The following is a 16,674-nucleotide window of genomic DNA, read 5'->3' as shown; positions in this document are numbered from 1 at the left end:
GGTTTTCCTGGTGGGGCCATTCAGTGGCCCTCAAGTCCTAAATTTGGTCTGAGGTGGTCCTGGGCCGACAGTACCCATATTAGTTTCCTAGGGCTGCCATAAGAAACGGTCACAAACTGGGGGGCCAAAAACAACAGAAATGGATTCTCCCGTGGTTCTGGAAGCTACAAGTCTGGAATCCAGCTGTCAGCAGGCTTGGTTCCTACCGGAGGCTTTGTGGGAGAATCTGTTCCATGCCTCTCTCGTAGCTCCGGGTGGTTTCCAGCAATCCTTGGCACTCTCTGTCTTGTAGAGGCACCGCTCCAATCTCTTTGCCTCCTTCTTCGTGGGGTCATCTTCCCAGTGTGTCTACCTCTCTCTCCTATGAGGACACTAGTCATATTTGATTAGCGCCCACCCCAATCTAGTATGACCTTAACTTGATTACATCTGCAAAGACCCTATTTCCAAATCGGGTCACATTCCCAGGCACCCAGGTGTTAGGACTTGAACATCCCTTTTTGGGGGACACAGTTCAACCCACAATGGTTATCCCAATGGATGTGTGGACTTGTGGGAGCCTAGGGTTGAGATGCAGTTCCATAAAAGTTCCTGAACGAGAGCGTGTCCTTTGCAGGAGCATGGATGGAGCTGGAGGCCATTATCCTTAGCAAACTAACGCAGGAACAGAAAACCAAACCCCACATGTTCTCACTTATAAGTGGGAGCTAAATGATGAGAACACACGGACACATAGAGGGGAATGAAGCACACTGGGGCCTTTTGCAGGGCAGAGGTTGGGAGGAGGGAGAGTATGAGGAAAAATGGCTCATGGTTACTAGGCTTAATACCTGGGTGATGAAATAATCTGTGCAACAAACCCCCATGACACACGCTTATCCGTATAACAAACCTGCACATGTACCCCTGAGCTCTTAAAATAAAAAGAGCGATATATTAATATAAGAACTTCAGGAGCACTGGGGAAAGAAGTTCTTAATGATAATGAGCAGTGCACATAAAAACTAAGCACACCCGGGGCAGGAAAGAGACCATGAGACTAAGAGTTCAGATGCTGGAGGCTGGGTGCAGCGGCTCACACCTGTAATCCCAGCACTTTGGGAGGCCGAGGTGGGCAGATCACAAGGTCAGGAGATCTAGACCAGCCTGGCCAATATGGTGAAACCCCGTCTCTACTAAAAATACAAAAATTAGCCAGGCGTGGTGGTGGGCGCCTGTACTCCCAGCTACTCAGGAGGCTGAGGCAGGAGAATCACTTGAACTCGGGAGGTGGAGCTTGCAGTGAGCCGAGATGGCGCCACTGCACTCCAGCCTGGGCGACAGAGTGAGACTCAAAACAGATGCTGGAGCCACCACACAGATGACAGAACAACTGAACTTTAATAAATAAATAAATAAAAAATAAAAATAAACCCTTGAGAATATCTGCAGGGAATAGGGAATATATATATATTCAAAAGGTAACAGCTGTCTAACTTCGTATTTGTTCGTTTATTTATTTATTTGAGACAGGGTCTCACTCTGTCACCCAGGCTGGGGGGTAGTGGCACAATCACAGCTCATTGCAGCTTTGACCTCCCGGGCTCAAGCAATCCTCCCGCCTCAGCCTGTCGAGTAGCTGGGATTACAGGCGCGTACCATCACGCCCGGCTAATTTATTTTTATTTTTATTTTTATTTTTTTGCAGAGATGGGGTTTCGCTATGTTGTCTAGGCTGCTCTCGAACTCCTGGGCTCAAGCCATCCTCCCACCTTGGCCTGCCAAAGTGCTGGGATTACAGGCGTGATGAACTCAGTTTATTTTTCTCTTTCTAAAAACTACCTACTTGCTTTCTCTGTGCCCGGAAAAGCCTTCAAAGCAATGCTAATGCGTCGTAGCTGGCACCAAGACTGTGGACTGAAGTGCTCCTGCTGAAGGTAAATTTGAGACATGACCACAGCGTTTGTCAAGAGGACACTGCTGCCAACCAGTTTGAGTTGCCATTGGCTACGAATGGAGCATCAGAAGGAACAATGGCCCTTCCTGCCGGCTGCTCTGCCGGTCTTCCTTCCCGCCTCTCTTCCTCGATCCTGTCCTTCTCCCCATCTTCTTCCAAAAGCCCCTGGGATTGGGGGCCCACTCAAGGCAAGTGTGGAGGGCGGCTGGGGACCAGTGTGAAGCATGATCCTCCACTGAGCGCAGCAGTGTCCTGCACAAGGAAGTTTTGTGGAGTAAGGAAGGGAGTCGGCGAGGGTGACAGTGTCCTGGGGAGGGGTCAGGGGTCCAAGAGAGGAACGTGTGCCAAGTTGGGTGGTGACCTGATGGGCTCAGATGATTGATTGGCTTTGCAGTAAATATATGAATGATGTAGGGACCTGGCTTTCTCACCATTTGGAAAAGGAGTTGCAGATATGAAAAGGGAGAAGGCTTGAATGTGGGTTCGATTTGGAGTTGTTGGTGTGAACTCATTGATCTAGTCTGAATGTTTGTCCCCACCCAAATCTCATGTTAACTTGTAATCCCCAGGGCTGGAGGTGGGGCCTGGTAGGGGGTGTTTGGGTCACGGGGGTGGATCCCTCAGGAATGGCTTAGTGCCGTCTTCGTGATAGTGAGTTCTCGAGAGATCTTGTCATTTTAAAGTGGGTGGCATTCCCCCCTTCCCCCCACACACATTCTCATTCTCTCTCTCTCTCTCTCCCTCACTTGCTCCTGCTTTCGCCATGAGATACACAAGCTCTCGCTTTGCCTCCCACCACAAGTAGAAGCTTCCCGAGGCCTCTCTAGAAGCCGGGCAGATGCCAGCACTATGCTTCCTGCAGAGCCTGCAGAACCAAGAGCCCAGTAAATCTCTTTTCTGTATAAATTACCCAGTCTCAGGTATTTCTTTATAGCGGCACAAGAGTGGCCTAATACACTTATGGCTTTCAATGTACAGGTAGGTATAGAAATAAACATAGCTGTAATGTAGGGCTGTGCGTATGCATATGTCTCAGCTCCATCACTTAGAAGGCCTGGGACCATCTCAATAGCAGTGAGTCGACTTAGCGCCTGGGTCTCGATTTCTAAACAACAGTCTTGATTAAAAAGAACAGAGCTCATTAGAGAAATGACTGATTCCAGGGCCAGGGCAGAGAAAGTCCAAGATTAACTGGATCATCTTGTTGTCCCAGAAAAATAAGGAAGTGCTTAAAGAACAACGGAGATACATTTAGCTGGACTAAGACAGAGAGAGAGAGGACTAACATCAGAAACGAAAGTAGGCACGTTACTACTGACCTTGCAGAAATAAAAGTATGCATGAGAGCACGGAAACATATGACTTCCTTTAACTTCATTCTCCTCCTTTACTTCTGAGTTGGTCAAGAATTAGAAGCAAGAGTTTGGGAACACTTTGCTAAAAGGGTTTCTATTCACTGCTGCAGATATAGCTAAGCTATACATACATAGATATAGATGACAGAGATAGATAGAGATGATTGATAGATAGATAGATAGATAGATAGATAGATAGATAGATAGATAGATAGATAGATAGATAGAGACAGACAGAAGACCGGGTCTCACTTTGTCACCCAAGCTGGAGTGCAGTGGCGTGAACATGGCTTACCGCAGACTTGACTTCCTGGGCTCAATGCCATCTTCCCGCCTCAGCCTCCAGAGTAGCTGGAACCACAGGCGTGCGCCACCACGCCTGGCAAATTTTACAATTTTTTGTAGAGAGTAGGTACAGCCATGTTGCCCCGGCTGCTCTCGAACTCTTGAGCTCAAGCAATCTGCCCAGCTCAGCCTCCCAAATTGTTGGGATTACAGGCGTAAGCCACCATGCCCGGCCAATTGCAGCAATAATATTCTTTTGCAAAAAATTTGTTCACTGTTGGTACCGAAGAGCTGTTGAACATCCTATTACTGGACAGGAAGCATTTGTCATGGTACAGGCCAGGGTTTTCTGCCCCAATCAGGGTCTGATGTTAGGAGGTACGTGGAGAGATGGGTAACCCTAACAGTGTCACCGTTTTCTTACTTTCCCCCAACAACTCATCTCATTTATTCATGTTTGTGTTTTGCAGACAATCGGAAATAACACATCACAGTTACAAGCGCCATTACATATAGTGGTAGTTTTTCTGATCCTAGACAAAGACCACTTGAGTTTATTACAACCCCTATCAGCCATGGTACTTTGGGACAGTCACTCAGCCTCTCTTAGGTTTAGTTTCCACGTCTATGAATAGGATGACAATCATATTCTGCATGCTTGCTCTGAGGATGGAAAAGACCATTTCCCTTTTTTTGGAGTCAGGGTCTCGCTCTGTCGCCCAGGCTGGCGGGAGTGCAGTAGTGCGATCACGGCTCACTGGAGCCTCGACCTCCTGGACTCAAGTGTTCCTCCCACCTCAGCCTCCCGAGTAGCTGGGACCACAGGCATGAGCCACCGTGTCTGGCGGAAAAGACAGTTTTTATAATGACTTTTATCTCTTTTATTTCTTGACAAAACCATGTTTTTGTTCACTACTTCAAGGTGAATGATGTCCTTCCGGTTCCAAATCTAGTGTCTGATTTGAGTGCTAGCTAGCCACTGGATAGATGCTGGAGGAAAAACAACTGCTCTCTGATTTGATTTTATGCTTAAGCAGATTTTCTGGAAGCTTGCACACCTGTTATCTTTGAAAAAATAAATCGGTTATTGGTTAATTTTTTCCCCAAACAGTGATACAATGAGTTATGATTATAACATGACATACGTGTACCTCAAAATCATTGTGTAGTACAAATCACAAAACTTATAGGAAAAATGGGGTTGGGGCACAATACTCAAAACCTTTGTCAGTGACACATAAAAAAAGAAGATGGGAACCTAGTAACAATGGTAGCACAGTTCTATGCATGTTAAATGGCTAAAAAATACTTAAGTGCTGCAGCAAGTATGGCACCTCACCTTGAATAAGACCTGAAGTTTGCTTGTGGAAATGGCGGTGGAAGGGTTGCAGGCCATGAATTGGTGAAAGGAGGGTGTTCTGAAATTGGACAGAAAGTTGTAACACCAGATGCGGACTAGTGTGGCTTATACTACGTGTGCTGAGCCGAGGGAGTGGAGTAAGGTGGGAATCCCCTGGGAATTTAAGTAAACACTGATCAAAATGTTTGTTTAAAACCAATTCTCTTGTATTCATTACGTTGGCATTTAGGAATGAAGTGATGTTTCCAGGACCTATGTTGATTGAAAGACCAAAGATTTTGTACCTGTTGAGTCTACGTCTTTACAGTACAGTAAATTTGTAAACTCAGAAGAGTTTAAAGATTCAGTCAACAATTGGGTATTTAGCAAGGCACTCTGGGAAACAGAAAAACTATAAGACAGTCTCTGCCTCGGGGCGACCAACTACTTTTTAAAAATTTAACTGGAGTGTATATGAAAGAGGAAATGGAGGCGGCCTGGTGCAGTGTGGCTCACGCCTGTAATCCCCACACTTTGGGAAGCCGAGGTGGGAGGACCGCTTGTGTCCAGGAGTTTGAGACTAGCCTGGGCAACATAGTCAGATGCCATCTCTACAAACCATTTTAAAAAATGAGTCAGGCGTGGAGGTGCGCACCTATAGTCCCAGCTACTTGGGAGGCTGAGGTGGGAAGATGGGTTGAGCACGGGAAGTCAAGGCTGCAGTGAGCCGTGATTGCACCACTGCACTCTGACCTGGGTGACACAGTGAGACCTTGTCTCCAGAAAAAAAACAACAAAAGGAGGAAATGAAAATCTAGAAAAAATATGTGAAATCTTTTCCTATCAGATGTTTCCCCCTAAGCTTTAATGATCCTATTTCAATAAAGGAAATATGGGAGAATATTGATGACTGGCAGCATGTAGTGGTTAAGAGCACCGGACTGGGAGCTGAAGAGTCTGTGATTCCCGAACTCCTGGGCTCAAGCAATCCTCCCACCTCGATCTCCCAAACTATTGGGACTATAGGCATGAGCCAACATGCATGGCCGAGTCTGTGATTCTTTACTGGAATTGAGTGACGTGTGTTTCCTTCTTAAATGACATTGTGAATTTCCAAGATCCTTGAAATCTCTTTGCATCTCTTTCCAATTTGCCATCACTATGCCTGAAGTTCAGCTGAAATGCTTATATTTCAGCTTAGACCATTACCTGTATTCTGATCAAATATGTTATGGCATCGAAGCTAATTTTGAGACATGGTCCTTAGGCCACGGGACCTAATGACCAGAGATGGAAGTCCATGTGCTGCTTCTGTCCCAAGGGAGATGAGTATCTGTTAGGGGCTCACTTGGGACTCTGTGCTGCTACCTGAGTGCGAGGCAGATGCTGGAGACTTGAGAAGATATCACTGTAGACCCCAACCCTGTTATAGCTGATGAGGAAAAAAACTGAGACCATGTATTATTGCCCCCACAAAATGCATGTATTATATTGATAAGATGTGAACAATATATTATTCCTCACTATTCTGCAAGTTGCCTTTCCATTTTGTTGATCGTCACTGAATTCTTCCACCCTCAAAAAGGATTATATGAGAAGATTGTGAACAATTGTTTGCCAACACATTAGATAACCTAGATGAAGTGGACAAATTCCTAGAAATGTACAAACTATGAAAACTGACTCAGGAAGAAACAGATTTCATTTCCTTCAGATCTATACCCAGAAGTGGATAGCTGGATCATATGGTAGTTCTATTTTTAATTTTTTGATGGACATTCACAGGCCTGGAGGCCAAAGAGGCAAGAAAGGATTTTTGGACCCGGCCCAGGACCCTGCTGGCCTGCGCACCCTCGGGACACTGCTATCTGTGCCCCAGCTGCTCCAGCTTCAGCCATGTCTAAAAGGGCCCCAGATACACTTCCGGCTGCTGCTCCAGAGGGTGCAAGCTGTAAGCCTTGGTGGCTTCCATGTGGTGTTAAGCCTGCGGGTATGCAGAGGGCAAAAGTTGAGGCTTGGGAACCTCTGTGTACATTCAGAGGATGTATGGAAACACCTGAATGTCCAGGCAGAAGTCTGCTGCAGGGACGGAGCCCTCCTGGGGAAACTCAACTAGGGTAGTGCAGAAGGGAAACCTGGGGTTGGAGTCCCCACACAGAGTCCCCCCTGGGGCACTGCCTGGTGGAGCTGTGAGAAGGGGGCCACCGTCCTCCAGACCCCAGAATCGTAGATCCACCGGCAACTTGCATTATACTCCTGGAAAAGCTGCAGACACTCAACACCAGCCCAGGAAAGCAGCCGAGGGGGCTGTACCCTGCAGAGCCACAGAAGCGGAGGTGCCCAAGGCCTTGGGAGCCCACCCCTTGCATCAGTGTGGCCTGGATGTAAGACATGGAGTCAAAGGAGGTTATTTTGGAGCTTTAAGAATTAATGACGATTTTCTGCTGTGCCCGCCCACACATGTAGTTTCCTCTGCACGTGCGTGCCTTCCCTCCTTCCGGCCTTCAGGGTCCATGGCCACCATGGCGTATTAGGGGTAGCAGTGCCTGTGGCAGCATTGGCCTTTGCAGTGGTGGCAGCAGCACCAGGCTCTGCAGTGGCACCCACCGGCGGCTTAAGCCATGGCACTTCTCACAGCATTCAGCAGCAGCATTGCTGTAACTGACAAAGACACCTTCGAATTAAGCACATTCCTTGATTCCAGCAAAGCACTGCACCATGACCAAGATGAGCTTCCTGAGCAGTGAGGTGTTGGTGGGGGCTTGATGTCCCCCTTTGACCAGTCAGGTTTGGGGACTGAAGAAAGCCTAGGTCTCTTAGATGACTACCTGGAGGTGGCCAGGCACTTCAAACTTCATGGGTTCTCCAGCGACAAGGCTAAGGCAGACTCCTCCGAATGGCTGCCTGTGGGTGGGTTGGTGAGTGCCTCCGACAATGGCAAGGAGGATGCTTTCTTTGGGACAGATTGGATGTTGGAGAAAACGGATCTGAAGGAGTTCGACTTTAATGCCCTGTTGGGTATAGATGACCTGGAAACCATGCCAGATGAGCTTCTGGCCACGTTGGATGACTCGTGTGATCTCTTTGTCCCCCTAGTCCAGGAGACTAATAAGGAGCCCCCTCAGACGGTGAACCCGATTTGCCATCTCCCAGAAAGGTGAACAAAACCCAACCAGGTTGCCCCCTTCACCTTCTTGCAACCTCTTCCCCTTTCCCCAGAGGTCCTGTCCTCCACTCTAGATTATTCCTGTAGTCTAGAGCTGGGAAGTGAAGCAGATATCTCTGAAGGAGATAGGAAGCCAGACTTCACTGCTTACATTTCCATGATCCCTCAGTGCATAAAGGAGGAAGTCACTCCCTCAGATAATGATAGTGGCATTTGTATGAGCCCAGAGTCCTATCTCAGCTCTCCCCAGCACACCTCCAGGGGCTCTCCGAGTAGGAGCCTGCCATCTCCAGGTGTCCTCTGTGGCTCTGCCTGTCCCAAACCTTATGACCCTCCTGGGGAGAAGATGGTAGCAGCACAAGTAAAGGGTGAGAAACTGGATAAGAAGCTGAAAAAATGGAGCAAAAACAGAACAGCAGGAACTAGGTATCACCAGAAGAAGAGGGTGGAGTAGGAGGTCCTCGCTGGTGAGTGCAAAGCCCTGGAAAAGAAGAACGAGGCACTGAAAGAGAGGGCAGATTCCCTGGCCAAGGAGATCCAGTACATGAAAGATTCGATAGAAGAGGTCTGCAAGGCAAGAGGGAAGAAAAGGGTCCTCTAGTTGAGGGTAGTCAGGAGCATCAGTGTGCTTGTACACAGGAGTCTCACGCTGTAGCTGTGTGTTTGAATAAATTATTTTGTAGTGGAAAAAAAAAAAAAGAATTAGTGGCTGTCCTGTTGGGTTTTGGACTTGCATGGGGCCTGTAGCCCCTTTGTTTTGGCCGATGTCCCCCTTTTGGAAAGGGAGTCTTTACCCAATGCCTGTACCTCAATTGTATCTTGGAAGTAACTAACTTGTTTTTGATTTTACAGGCTCATGGGCAGAAGGGACTTGCCTTATCTCAGATGAGACTTTGGACTGTGGAGTTTCGAGTTAGTGCTGAAATGGGTTAAGACTTGGGGGACTGTTGAGAGGAGATGATTGTATTTTGCAATGTGAGAAGTACATGAGATTTGGGAGGGGGCAGGGGTGGAATGATATGGTTTGGATTTATGTCCCTGCCCAAATCTCATGTTGAATTGTAATCCCTAGTGTTGGAGGAAGGGCCTGGTGGGAGGTGATTGGATCATGGGCGTTGGTTTCTCCTTTGCTATTCTCATGATAGTGAGCTCTCACGAGATCTGGTTGTTTAAAAGTGTGTAGCATCTCCCCCTTCACTTTCTCTTTCTCCTTCTCTGGCCATATAAGATGCGACTCCTTTCTCTTTGCCTTCTGCTATGATTGTAACTTTCTTGAGGCCTCCCCAGCCATGCTTCCTGTAGAGCCTGCAGAACTGTGAGTCAATTAAACCTCTTTTCTTTATAAATTACTCAGTTTCAGGTAGTTCTTTATAGCAATGCGAGAACAGACTAGTACCGTCACTATTGATGAGAATGTTGAGCTATAGGTACTCTCATACATTACGGTGGAAGCGAAAATTGGCTCAAACCACTTGGAAAAACATGGCATTATCTAGTAAATTTCGAGATATGTATTGCCTGTGATACAGCAATTCCAAAAAGAAACTTGGACGTGTGCTTCAAGAGACCTGTACAAGTATGTTCATAGCCAAGGGATGGAAACTATCCAAATGCCTGCCCATCATCAGCAGAATGGATAAATTAGAGGACTAGGAAACTCTGCTGTAATGTAATAGGTAGTTTCCAAGAAATCCAATCACATACAATGTGAAACTGTGTTACTGTGGGGTTAATGAAGTGAACGAGGCAAGCCTACTGGACCATCCAAATCTGTCCTGATCCCGGCTGGAGTTTGATGCCATCTAGTGGCAGATGTTGCTCTGGCTGAAATATTGATGGAGGAGATTTCCGGCCCAGTGGCTGATTGAGACTTCCAGGACAGTGGCAGTATCTCCGGGAATCTCTCAATCAGTTAGGACTTCCTTTCTTGACTTGATCTGGTGATAATAGGCCGGGAAAATAATGGGGACCAGGAGACCCTCCCTCTGTCTTCCTGCTTCCTAAGACAGGGTCACGTGTACTTTACTCTCCCTTCCCTGACCTGTTGAAGGTAAGAACTTTAGCCTGCCTCTGTCTGAGAATGGGGACTGAGCAGAGGATGACAGGAAGGATGGCAATCACTAAGTGGGTTATGTCTCATTTTCAGCTATTCCAGGTGTAATTGTGTTACCAAGTTGTGTTCTCTGGTTTTTAAAATTCATCATTTAATGCAATATATGCAATGAAATACAGTAGTGAAAATAATGAACTGGAGGTACACGCAAGAGCTTGGGTGAATTTTTCTTTCCTGTAAGTAAAAACATTTTTAACTGATGTATGATAACTCCACATATTTATGGAGTATATGTGATATTTTGATACACGCAGACGCACACACTATGTAATGATCAAGTCGGGGTATTTAGGATATCCTCCACCACCTCAAGCATTTATCATTTCTTTTTTTGGGGAACATTTCCTATCTTTTAGCTATTTTGAAATATACAATAAATAGTCCCTCTACAGTGCTATCAAACACTAGAACTTACTCCTTCTATCCAACTATATGTTTGTCCCCAGTAACCTCCCCACCCTCCCCACCTTTCCCAGTCTCTGGTAACCATTATTCTGCTCTACCTCCAAAAGATCAACTTTTTTAGTTTCCACGTGAGTGTCAATATGCTTTTCCCAGGTGCAGAGGCTGCTGATTCCTGGATTTGGACGGTGGGGGAGAGTGGTTTGGATTGCAGTACCTCCCCCTTCCTCAGGGCTAGACCCTGTCCGGTCACCTCCTGTTGCCACAGGTGTGCCTGGCACAGACATCCAGCTCCCAGGGCCGTGCCGCCCTCACCCCTGCATGCCTCTAGAGGTACCTGTCCCGTGGATTTGACCCCCCTTCCGGACACACAAGTAGATCAGCACCCAGCAGACACAGGGTCATCTCCCAGCTCCCCACCAGGTAAGAGCGACCAGGACAGGGACTGATACTGCCGAATCCAGGAGCCAGGCCCAACCCAGCCTCAGGTCCAGCAGGTCCTGCCTGTCCACCTGCACCGGGCCTAGAGCCCGGGAGCCCCTGGCTGCTGGGAGGCCACCCGCAACCCACCCCACACGCAGCTCCAGCTCCCCCACCAGGCGGGGCGACTAGGACAGGGACAGAGCCTGTTGAACCCAGGAGTGAGACCCGGCCCTGGGTCCCGCTGGGCCCTCCCGTCCACCTTGGGTGGACCTGGCACATGGGAGACCTTGGCTGGCAGGAGGTCACTCCCACCTGACATGCGGTTCCAGCTACCCCACCTGGCTGGGCGACCGGGACAGGGACGGAGGCTGCTGAACCCAGTTAGAGGCCTGGCCCCGGGGTCTGTCCTGGACGCTCCCCCAAGGACAGGCAGGATAGGCAGGGTCCGGGACGACGGCCGCACAGCCCCGGCCCTGTGTTCCCAGGCCCGCCTTGCTCCTCGATGTGAGGAAGACCAGGGAGACGGGACAGGCTGGGCCCCGCGGTACCGGACTACCTGCAGGGCTCCCGGGACAGGGGCCTGGTGGACTGCCGGCTTCTCAGGGGTGACGGGTCCAAGCTGGCATGGCGGCCACCTTCCGGCCCGGGCTCTCTTGGGGCGGGGCAGGGTTGGCGAGAACCAGTCATGTGCTCCGGGGCTCGCTCGGGGTCTCCCAGGGCCGGAAGTAGGGCCCCTGTGCGCAGGCGCCCTGAGGATCCCAGGCTGCCCCTGTCACGCCAGGGGGCGGAACTTCCTGCAGCCTCACTGCCTCCGCGTGCTTGTGGGCCCTGACTTTCTCTCTGAGCACACCACAGAGGCCCAGGAGCCATGCAGGCCGCAGGCCAGGGCACAGGGGGCGCAGCGGGCGATGCTGATGGCCCAGGGGGCCCTGGCGATCCTGGTGGCCCAGGGGGCTATGCTGGCGGTCCAGGAGAGGCGGGTGCTGCGAGCGGCGGAGGTACTCAGGGCATCGCGGCAGCAAGGGCCTCAGGGCCAGAAGGGGTCTCAGGGCCAGGAGGAGGCGTCCCTCGTGGGCCACGTGGCGGCCCGGCTTCACGGCTGAATGGATGCTGCAGATGCGGGACCAGGAGGCCGGACAGCCGCCTGCTTGAGTTGTATCCTCTTCCGTTCTGTTCTGTTCTAGACAGTTCTCGTGGCGGGGTGGGGGCCGGGAGATGGGGAGGGCAGGGCCCGGTGGGGGAGGAGGCGGGGGAGATGTGAGTAAGGGGTTGGGTGGGGGTGGGGGTGGGAGTTGGGAGGTGGGGATACGGGAGGCCAGCTGTGAGGAGGGCAGCAGGTAAGGGCTGGGAGGTAGGGGGTGTGCAGGGTGGGGGAGAGGGGATGGGTGATGGGGTTAGGGGCACTGGGTCATGCAGGAAGGGGGGCAGGGGCCAGGAGATAGGGGGACCCGGGTGTAGGAGGGGATCAGGAGGTGGGGGGAAGGGGGCAAGATGGGAGCGGGTGGCGGGAGGTGGGGAGAGGGAGGGTTGGGTGACGAGGAGGGGGCCGGGTGATGCGACAGGGGGCAGGGTGGGGAGGGGCCTTGTAAGGGCATGGAGGAGTCACCTTGAGGTGCAGCAAAGGAAAGTGTGGAACCAAGACAGCTGAGTGGGATGTGCTACTGGGCCAGTGCCTGGGGAGACAGCCTGGGGGGGATGAGCTGGGCAATCGGGGGTGGGGGTGAGGAGTGGAGAAAGCTGACCTGGGGTAAGCAGCAGGCCGGAGGCACAGGCCACGTCCTAGGAGATGATGCCTTAACTGGGCCCCCACCAGCTACCTCACCATGCCTTTCCCGACACCCATGGAAGCAGAGCTGGCCCACAGGAGCCTGGCCCGGGATGCCCCACCGCTCCCCATGCCAGGGGTGCTTCTGAAGGAGTTCACCGTGTCTGGCAACATACTGACTATGTCAGTTCAGGACCAGGACAGGGACGGGGCCTGGGTGGGTGGCGTGCGCAGCGTGGCAGGGTGGGGGCTGGGATCCGCCTACACCCCACGGTCAGGTTTCTAGAGACCTGGGAACACCCCAGCACAGGGTCTCAGAACAGAGACCTGGTGCACCAGGCCCGCCACCACCCGAGGGAGCCCGGGGAGATGGGTGCAGAGGTGTCACCTTTAATGTAATGTTCTTCGCCCCTCACATTTAGCCGACTGATTGCTGCGGACCACCGCCAACTCCAGCTCTCCATCAGCTCCTGTCTCCAGCAGCTTTCCCTGTTGATGTGGATTACGCAGTGCTTTCTGCCTGTGTTTTTGGCTCGGCCTCCCTCAGGACAAAGGCGCTAAGCCCAGCCTGGTGCCCCTTCCTAGGTCGTGCCTCCTCCCCTAGGGGATGGTCCTTGCACGAGCGGCCACTTCATTGTGGGGGCCTGATTGTTTGTCGCTGGAGGAGGCCGGCTTACGTGTTTGTTTCTGTAGGAAATAAAACTGAGCTACAATTCCGTGTCTGAGTCTCTTCTCGGCGAGCGAAGGCACCTTCAGACTTGCGTGCCCTTGTCCTCGGGTTGCAGGGGAGGCTCTGGGATTCAGAGATTGAAGTAGCACAAGGTAATGGAAGACAATTTGGGAAATGGGGGAAAATGAAAAGCCACTGGGTCCCGCCGTTCAGCTTTAAGTACTGTGGACATTTTAGAATACTTTCCTCAATATGCTTGCGTTTATATGTTAAATATATGACAGTAGCATATATGATGTTTTTCCAGCTCAGCATTAAGTTTGTTCCCAAATTGTCTTCATTGAACATACGAGCTTTTTTACTTTGAAAAAATTCTTCAAAAACATGTACTTGAATAGGTGCATAAAACCAGCATTATCATTTCACTCTTAAGCGTGTGATATGGGTCGGCCGTGGTGGCCCACACCCGTATTCCCATCGCTGTGGGAGGCTTGAGGCGGGAGGATGACTTGAGACCTGGAGTTTGAAGCCACCCTGGGCCATATATTTATTTATATATATATAAAAAAATATATATAAATAAATATATATATTTATATATAAAAATAAATATATATATTTATATATAAAAATAAATATATATATTTATATATATAAATAAATATATATATAGACACATACGTATATATATGTGTGTGTATATATATACACGTGTGTGTATATATATGTGTGTGTGTGTCTGTGTGTGTGTATACATATATATATATATATATATATATATATATTTAAAAATTAGGGGTGGAGAGTGTGGTGGCAGGCACCTGTAGTCCCAGTTACTCAGGAGGCTGAGGTGTGAGGTGGAAGGATGTGTTGAGTCCAAGAGCTGGATGCTGCAGTGAGCTATGAATGCACCCCTGAGCTCCAGCCTTGGTGACAGAGCGAGACCCTGTCTCTGAAATTATGATAACAGTAATTCAAATAATTTAAAATCTTTGTGTACACGCAATATAACCAAAACACAGGTTCATTCTCTCACCTCTTGGAGATCGAATTAACAAGAGCGATGTCTGCTACGAAGAAGCAGACTTTCTGCCATGCTTGGTTTAGGGGAAGACGTATAGGCTCCTGCCTTTAAGGGCTCTGCTTCCCTTTGTGGGCAGACAGCAGGGCCTTTTAAAGGGGGACTTGGCATGAATGGTAGGCAGGGGAGGGGGCAGGCTGCTGCGGGGTCTACGTGACATGCTGAGGTGCCTTGTCTGCTGCGCGGACATGCTGGCACCATCTTGGCCAGAGCTACATTGGAAAGGGGCTGTATGTCAAGCTGAAACAGACATATTCTTGAGCTGCGTTCCGGGATGCTCTTAAGTTGCTTGGAGACAACTTGATCCCTTTGAGTTTTGTTTTGGAATTTGCTCAGTGGGACCACAGCATATTTTAATGTAAATTAATAGTATTAGTTGACAATCTCCAGTGCTTGGCAAGGCTGTAGTTGGAAACGAAGACTCATACGCTGTCAGTAGGAGTGGTGGTAACCTCTATCTGGACATTTATTTGGCATTTTCTATTGAGGGAAAGATGTACATACCTTTCCACCTGTAGGGAAAAGAAAGAAAGATCAGAGTGTTACTGTGTCTATGTAGAACAGGAAGACATAAGAAACTCCGTTTTGACCTGTACCCCGAAGGATTGTTTTGCCCTGAGATGCTGTTAATCTGTAACTTTGCCCCAACCTTGAGCTCACAGAAACATGTGTTGTATGGAATCAAGGTTTAAGGGATCTAGGGCTGTGCAAAGTGTGCCTTGTTAGTAAAATGTTTACAGGCAGTATGCTTGGGAAAAGTCATCGCCGTTCTCCATTCTCGATAAACCAGGGGCACAATGCACTGCGGAAAGCCTCAGGGACCTCTGCCCTGGAAGGCCGGGTATCGTCCAAGGTTTCTCCCCATGTGATAGCCTGAGATATGGCCTCGTGGGATGGGAAAGACCTGACCATCCCCAGCCCGACACCCGTGAAGGGTCTGTGCTGAGGAGGCAGGCCTCTTGCAGTTGAGATAAGAGGAAGGCCTCTGTCTCCTGCCTGCCCCTGGGAATGAAATGTCTCGGCATAAAACCCGATTGTACATTTGTTCTATTCTGAGATAGGAGAAAACCCGCCCTGTGGCGGGAGGCGAGACATGTTGGTGGCAGTGCCACTCTGTTACTGTTTACTCCACTGAGATGTTTGGGTGGAGAGGAGCATAAATCTGGCCTACATGCACATCTAGGCATAGTAACTTCCCCTGAACTTATTTGTGACACAGATTCCTTTGCTCACGTGTTTTCTTGCTGACCTTCTCCCCACTCTCACCCTGTTCTCCTGCCACATTCCCCTTACTGAGATAGTAAAAATAGTAATCGATAAATACTGAGGGAACTCAGAGACCGCTGCCCATGCGTGTCCTCCGTATGCTGAGCGCCGGTCTCCTGGGCCCACTGTTCTTTCTCTATACTTTGTGTCTTATTTCTTTCCTCAGTCTCTCGTCCCACCTGACGAGAAATACCCACAGGTGTGGAGGGGCTGGCCCCCTTCATCCACCCACCTTGAGGAATCCATCTGAGAAACTCCTGGACAGGCAAATGAGGTCGAAGACAGGTAAATGCGTCCAGACAACTTTGACCAGGCGCTGAGCCACCGGCCCCTGCAGACAACATCACGGGCACAAAAGCGGAAGCCCAGGGAGCAAAGATGAAGATCCAGGAGCACAGTAACTGTCAGGTAGGGACCTGCTGGCCCACTGAGTCTGGGAGCAATGCTACAGGCTCTGCAGGGAGACCCCTGGAGTGACCCGGGGCCTGTCTCCAGAGGGCGGCCCTTCCTTAACTGGAGCTGCCTCTTTCCCTCCTGCCCTAGGACGTAAACCTTGCTTGGCTGAAGTATTGAATTCACGGGGGATCTGACCCTGCTTCGCCCATGATGCTCATCTGTCCTCTGGGGTCTCATTCTCTGAGCTTCCCAGAGCGGCCTCCTTTGTTTGGCTCAGCTCTGTGTCTTCCTTCCCAAAGCTGTGTCTCCAGTGTGCTAGGCTTCCCCTCTCTTCCCTCAAGTGACCTCAAGGGCCCAGGAGGAAACGCAAGAGGGCGGGAGGGCTCCCTGAGGTGGGGAGCAGACAGACAGCAGGTTCTCCTTCTGCCCTCCCTTGAAAGATGCCCCCAATTCACACCCACGCGGGCGCCGGCATGG

The 16,674-nt window shown here is 50.0% G+C and overlaps 2 protein-coding genes and 1 pseudogene across 22 annotated transcripts in view; all 3 read left to right on the top strand.

Annotated features, from left to right (window-relative positions):
* LOC135964355 (NF-kappa-B essential modulator) overlaps positions 1-8,780 on the top strand; it is a 34,813-nt gene extending 26,033 nt beyond the window's left edge. For 8 of the 20 annotated variants that reach the window (XR_012430131.1, XR_012430129.1, XR_012430122.1 and 5 more), the window contains one exon: positions 1,688-2,842. Coding sequence is in view for 6 of the 20 variants with exons in the window: in XM_074029725.1 (XP_073885826.1) it covers positions 1,688-1,713 (26 nt within the window). In the remaining 14 variants the exon portion in view is untranslated. Of the gene's footprint in view, positions 1-1,687; positions 2,843-4,046 lie in introns of those variants that run through there. The other 12 variants (XR_012430136.1, XR_012430120.1, XR_012430125.1 and 9 more) reach the window with 3 other exon arrangements.
* Positions 7,634-8,780, top strand: LOC102118595 (cyclic AMP-dependent transcription factor ATF-4 pseudogene; annotated as a pseudogene).
* Positions 8,781-8,925: 145 nt separating this feature from the next.
* Positions 8,926-13,497, top strand: LOC102119362 (cancer/testis antigen 1-like). Of its 2 annotated transcripts, none has more exons than XR_006695307.3 (3): positions 8,926-12,174; positions 12,833-13,001; positions 13,207-13,497. XR_006695307.3 is itself a non-coding variant. In XM_065538029.2 (3 exons), the coding sequence occupies exons 1-3, from the start codon at positions 11,888-11,890 to the stop codon at positions 13,343-13,345; spliced, it is 561 nt and encodes a 186-aa protein (XP_065394101.1). In that variant the 5' UTR covers positions 8,926-11,887; the 3' UTR covers positions 13,346-13,497. The 2 variants fall into 2 exon arrangements, 1 of the variants encoding a protein (XP_065394101.1); XM_065538029.2 differs by having other exon boundaries at positions 12,833-12,967.
* The last annotated feature ends 3,177 nt before the right edge of the window (positions 13,498-16,674 follow it).

Source organism: Macaca fascicularis, chromosome X (assembly GCF_037993035.2).
Source record: "Macaca fascicularis isolate 582-1 chromosome X, T2T-MFA8v1.1".
NCBI lineage: Eukaryota > Metazoa > Chordata > Mammalia > Primates > Cercopithecidae > Macaca > Macaca fascicularis.
This window is presented reverse-complemented; position numbering and strand designations above follow the sequence as displayed.

What these genes read in the sequence shown, in the direction of transcription:
- LOC102119362 (XM_065538029.2), top strand. Translation starts at nt 11,888, where the DNA reads ATGCAGGCCGCAGGCCAGGGCACAGGGGGCGCAGCGGGCGATGCTGAT. An exon ending in GACAGCCGCCTGCTTGAGTT is followed by an intron (nt 12,175 to 12,832) that starts GTATCCTCTTCC and finishes GGCCCCCACCAG; the next exon opens with CTACCTCACCATGCCTTTCC. An exon ending in TCTGGCAACATACTGACTAT is followed by an intron (nt 12,968 to 13,206) that starts GTCAGTTCAGGA and finishes CCTCACATTTAG; the next exon opens with CCGACTGATTGCTGCGGACC.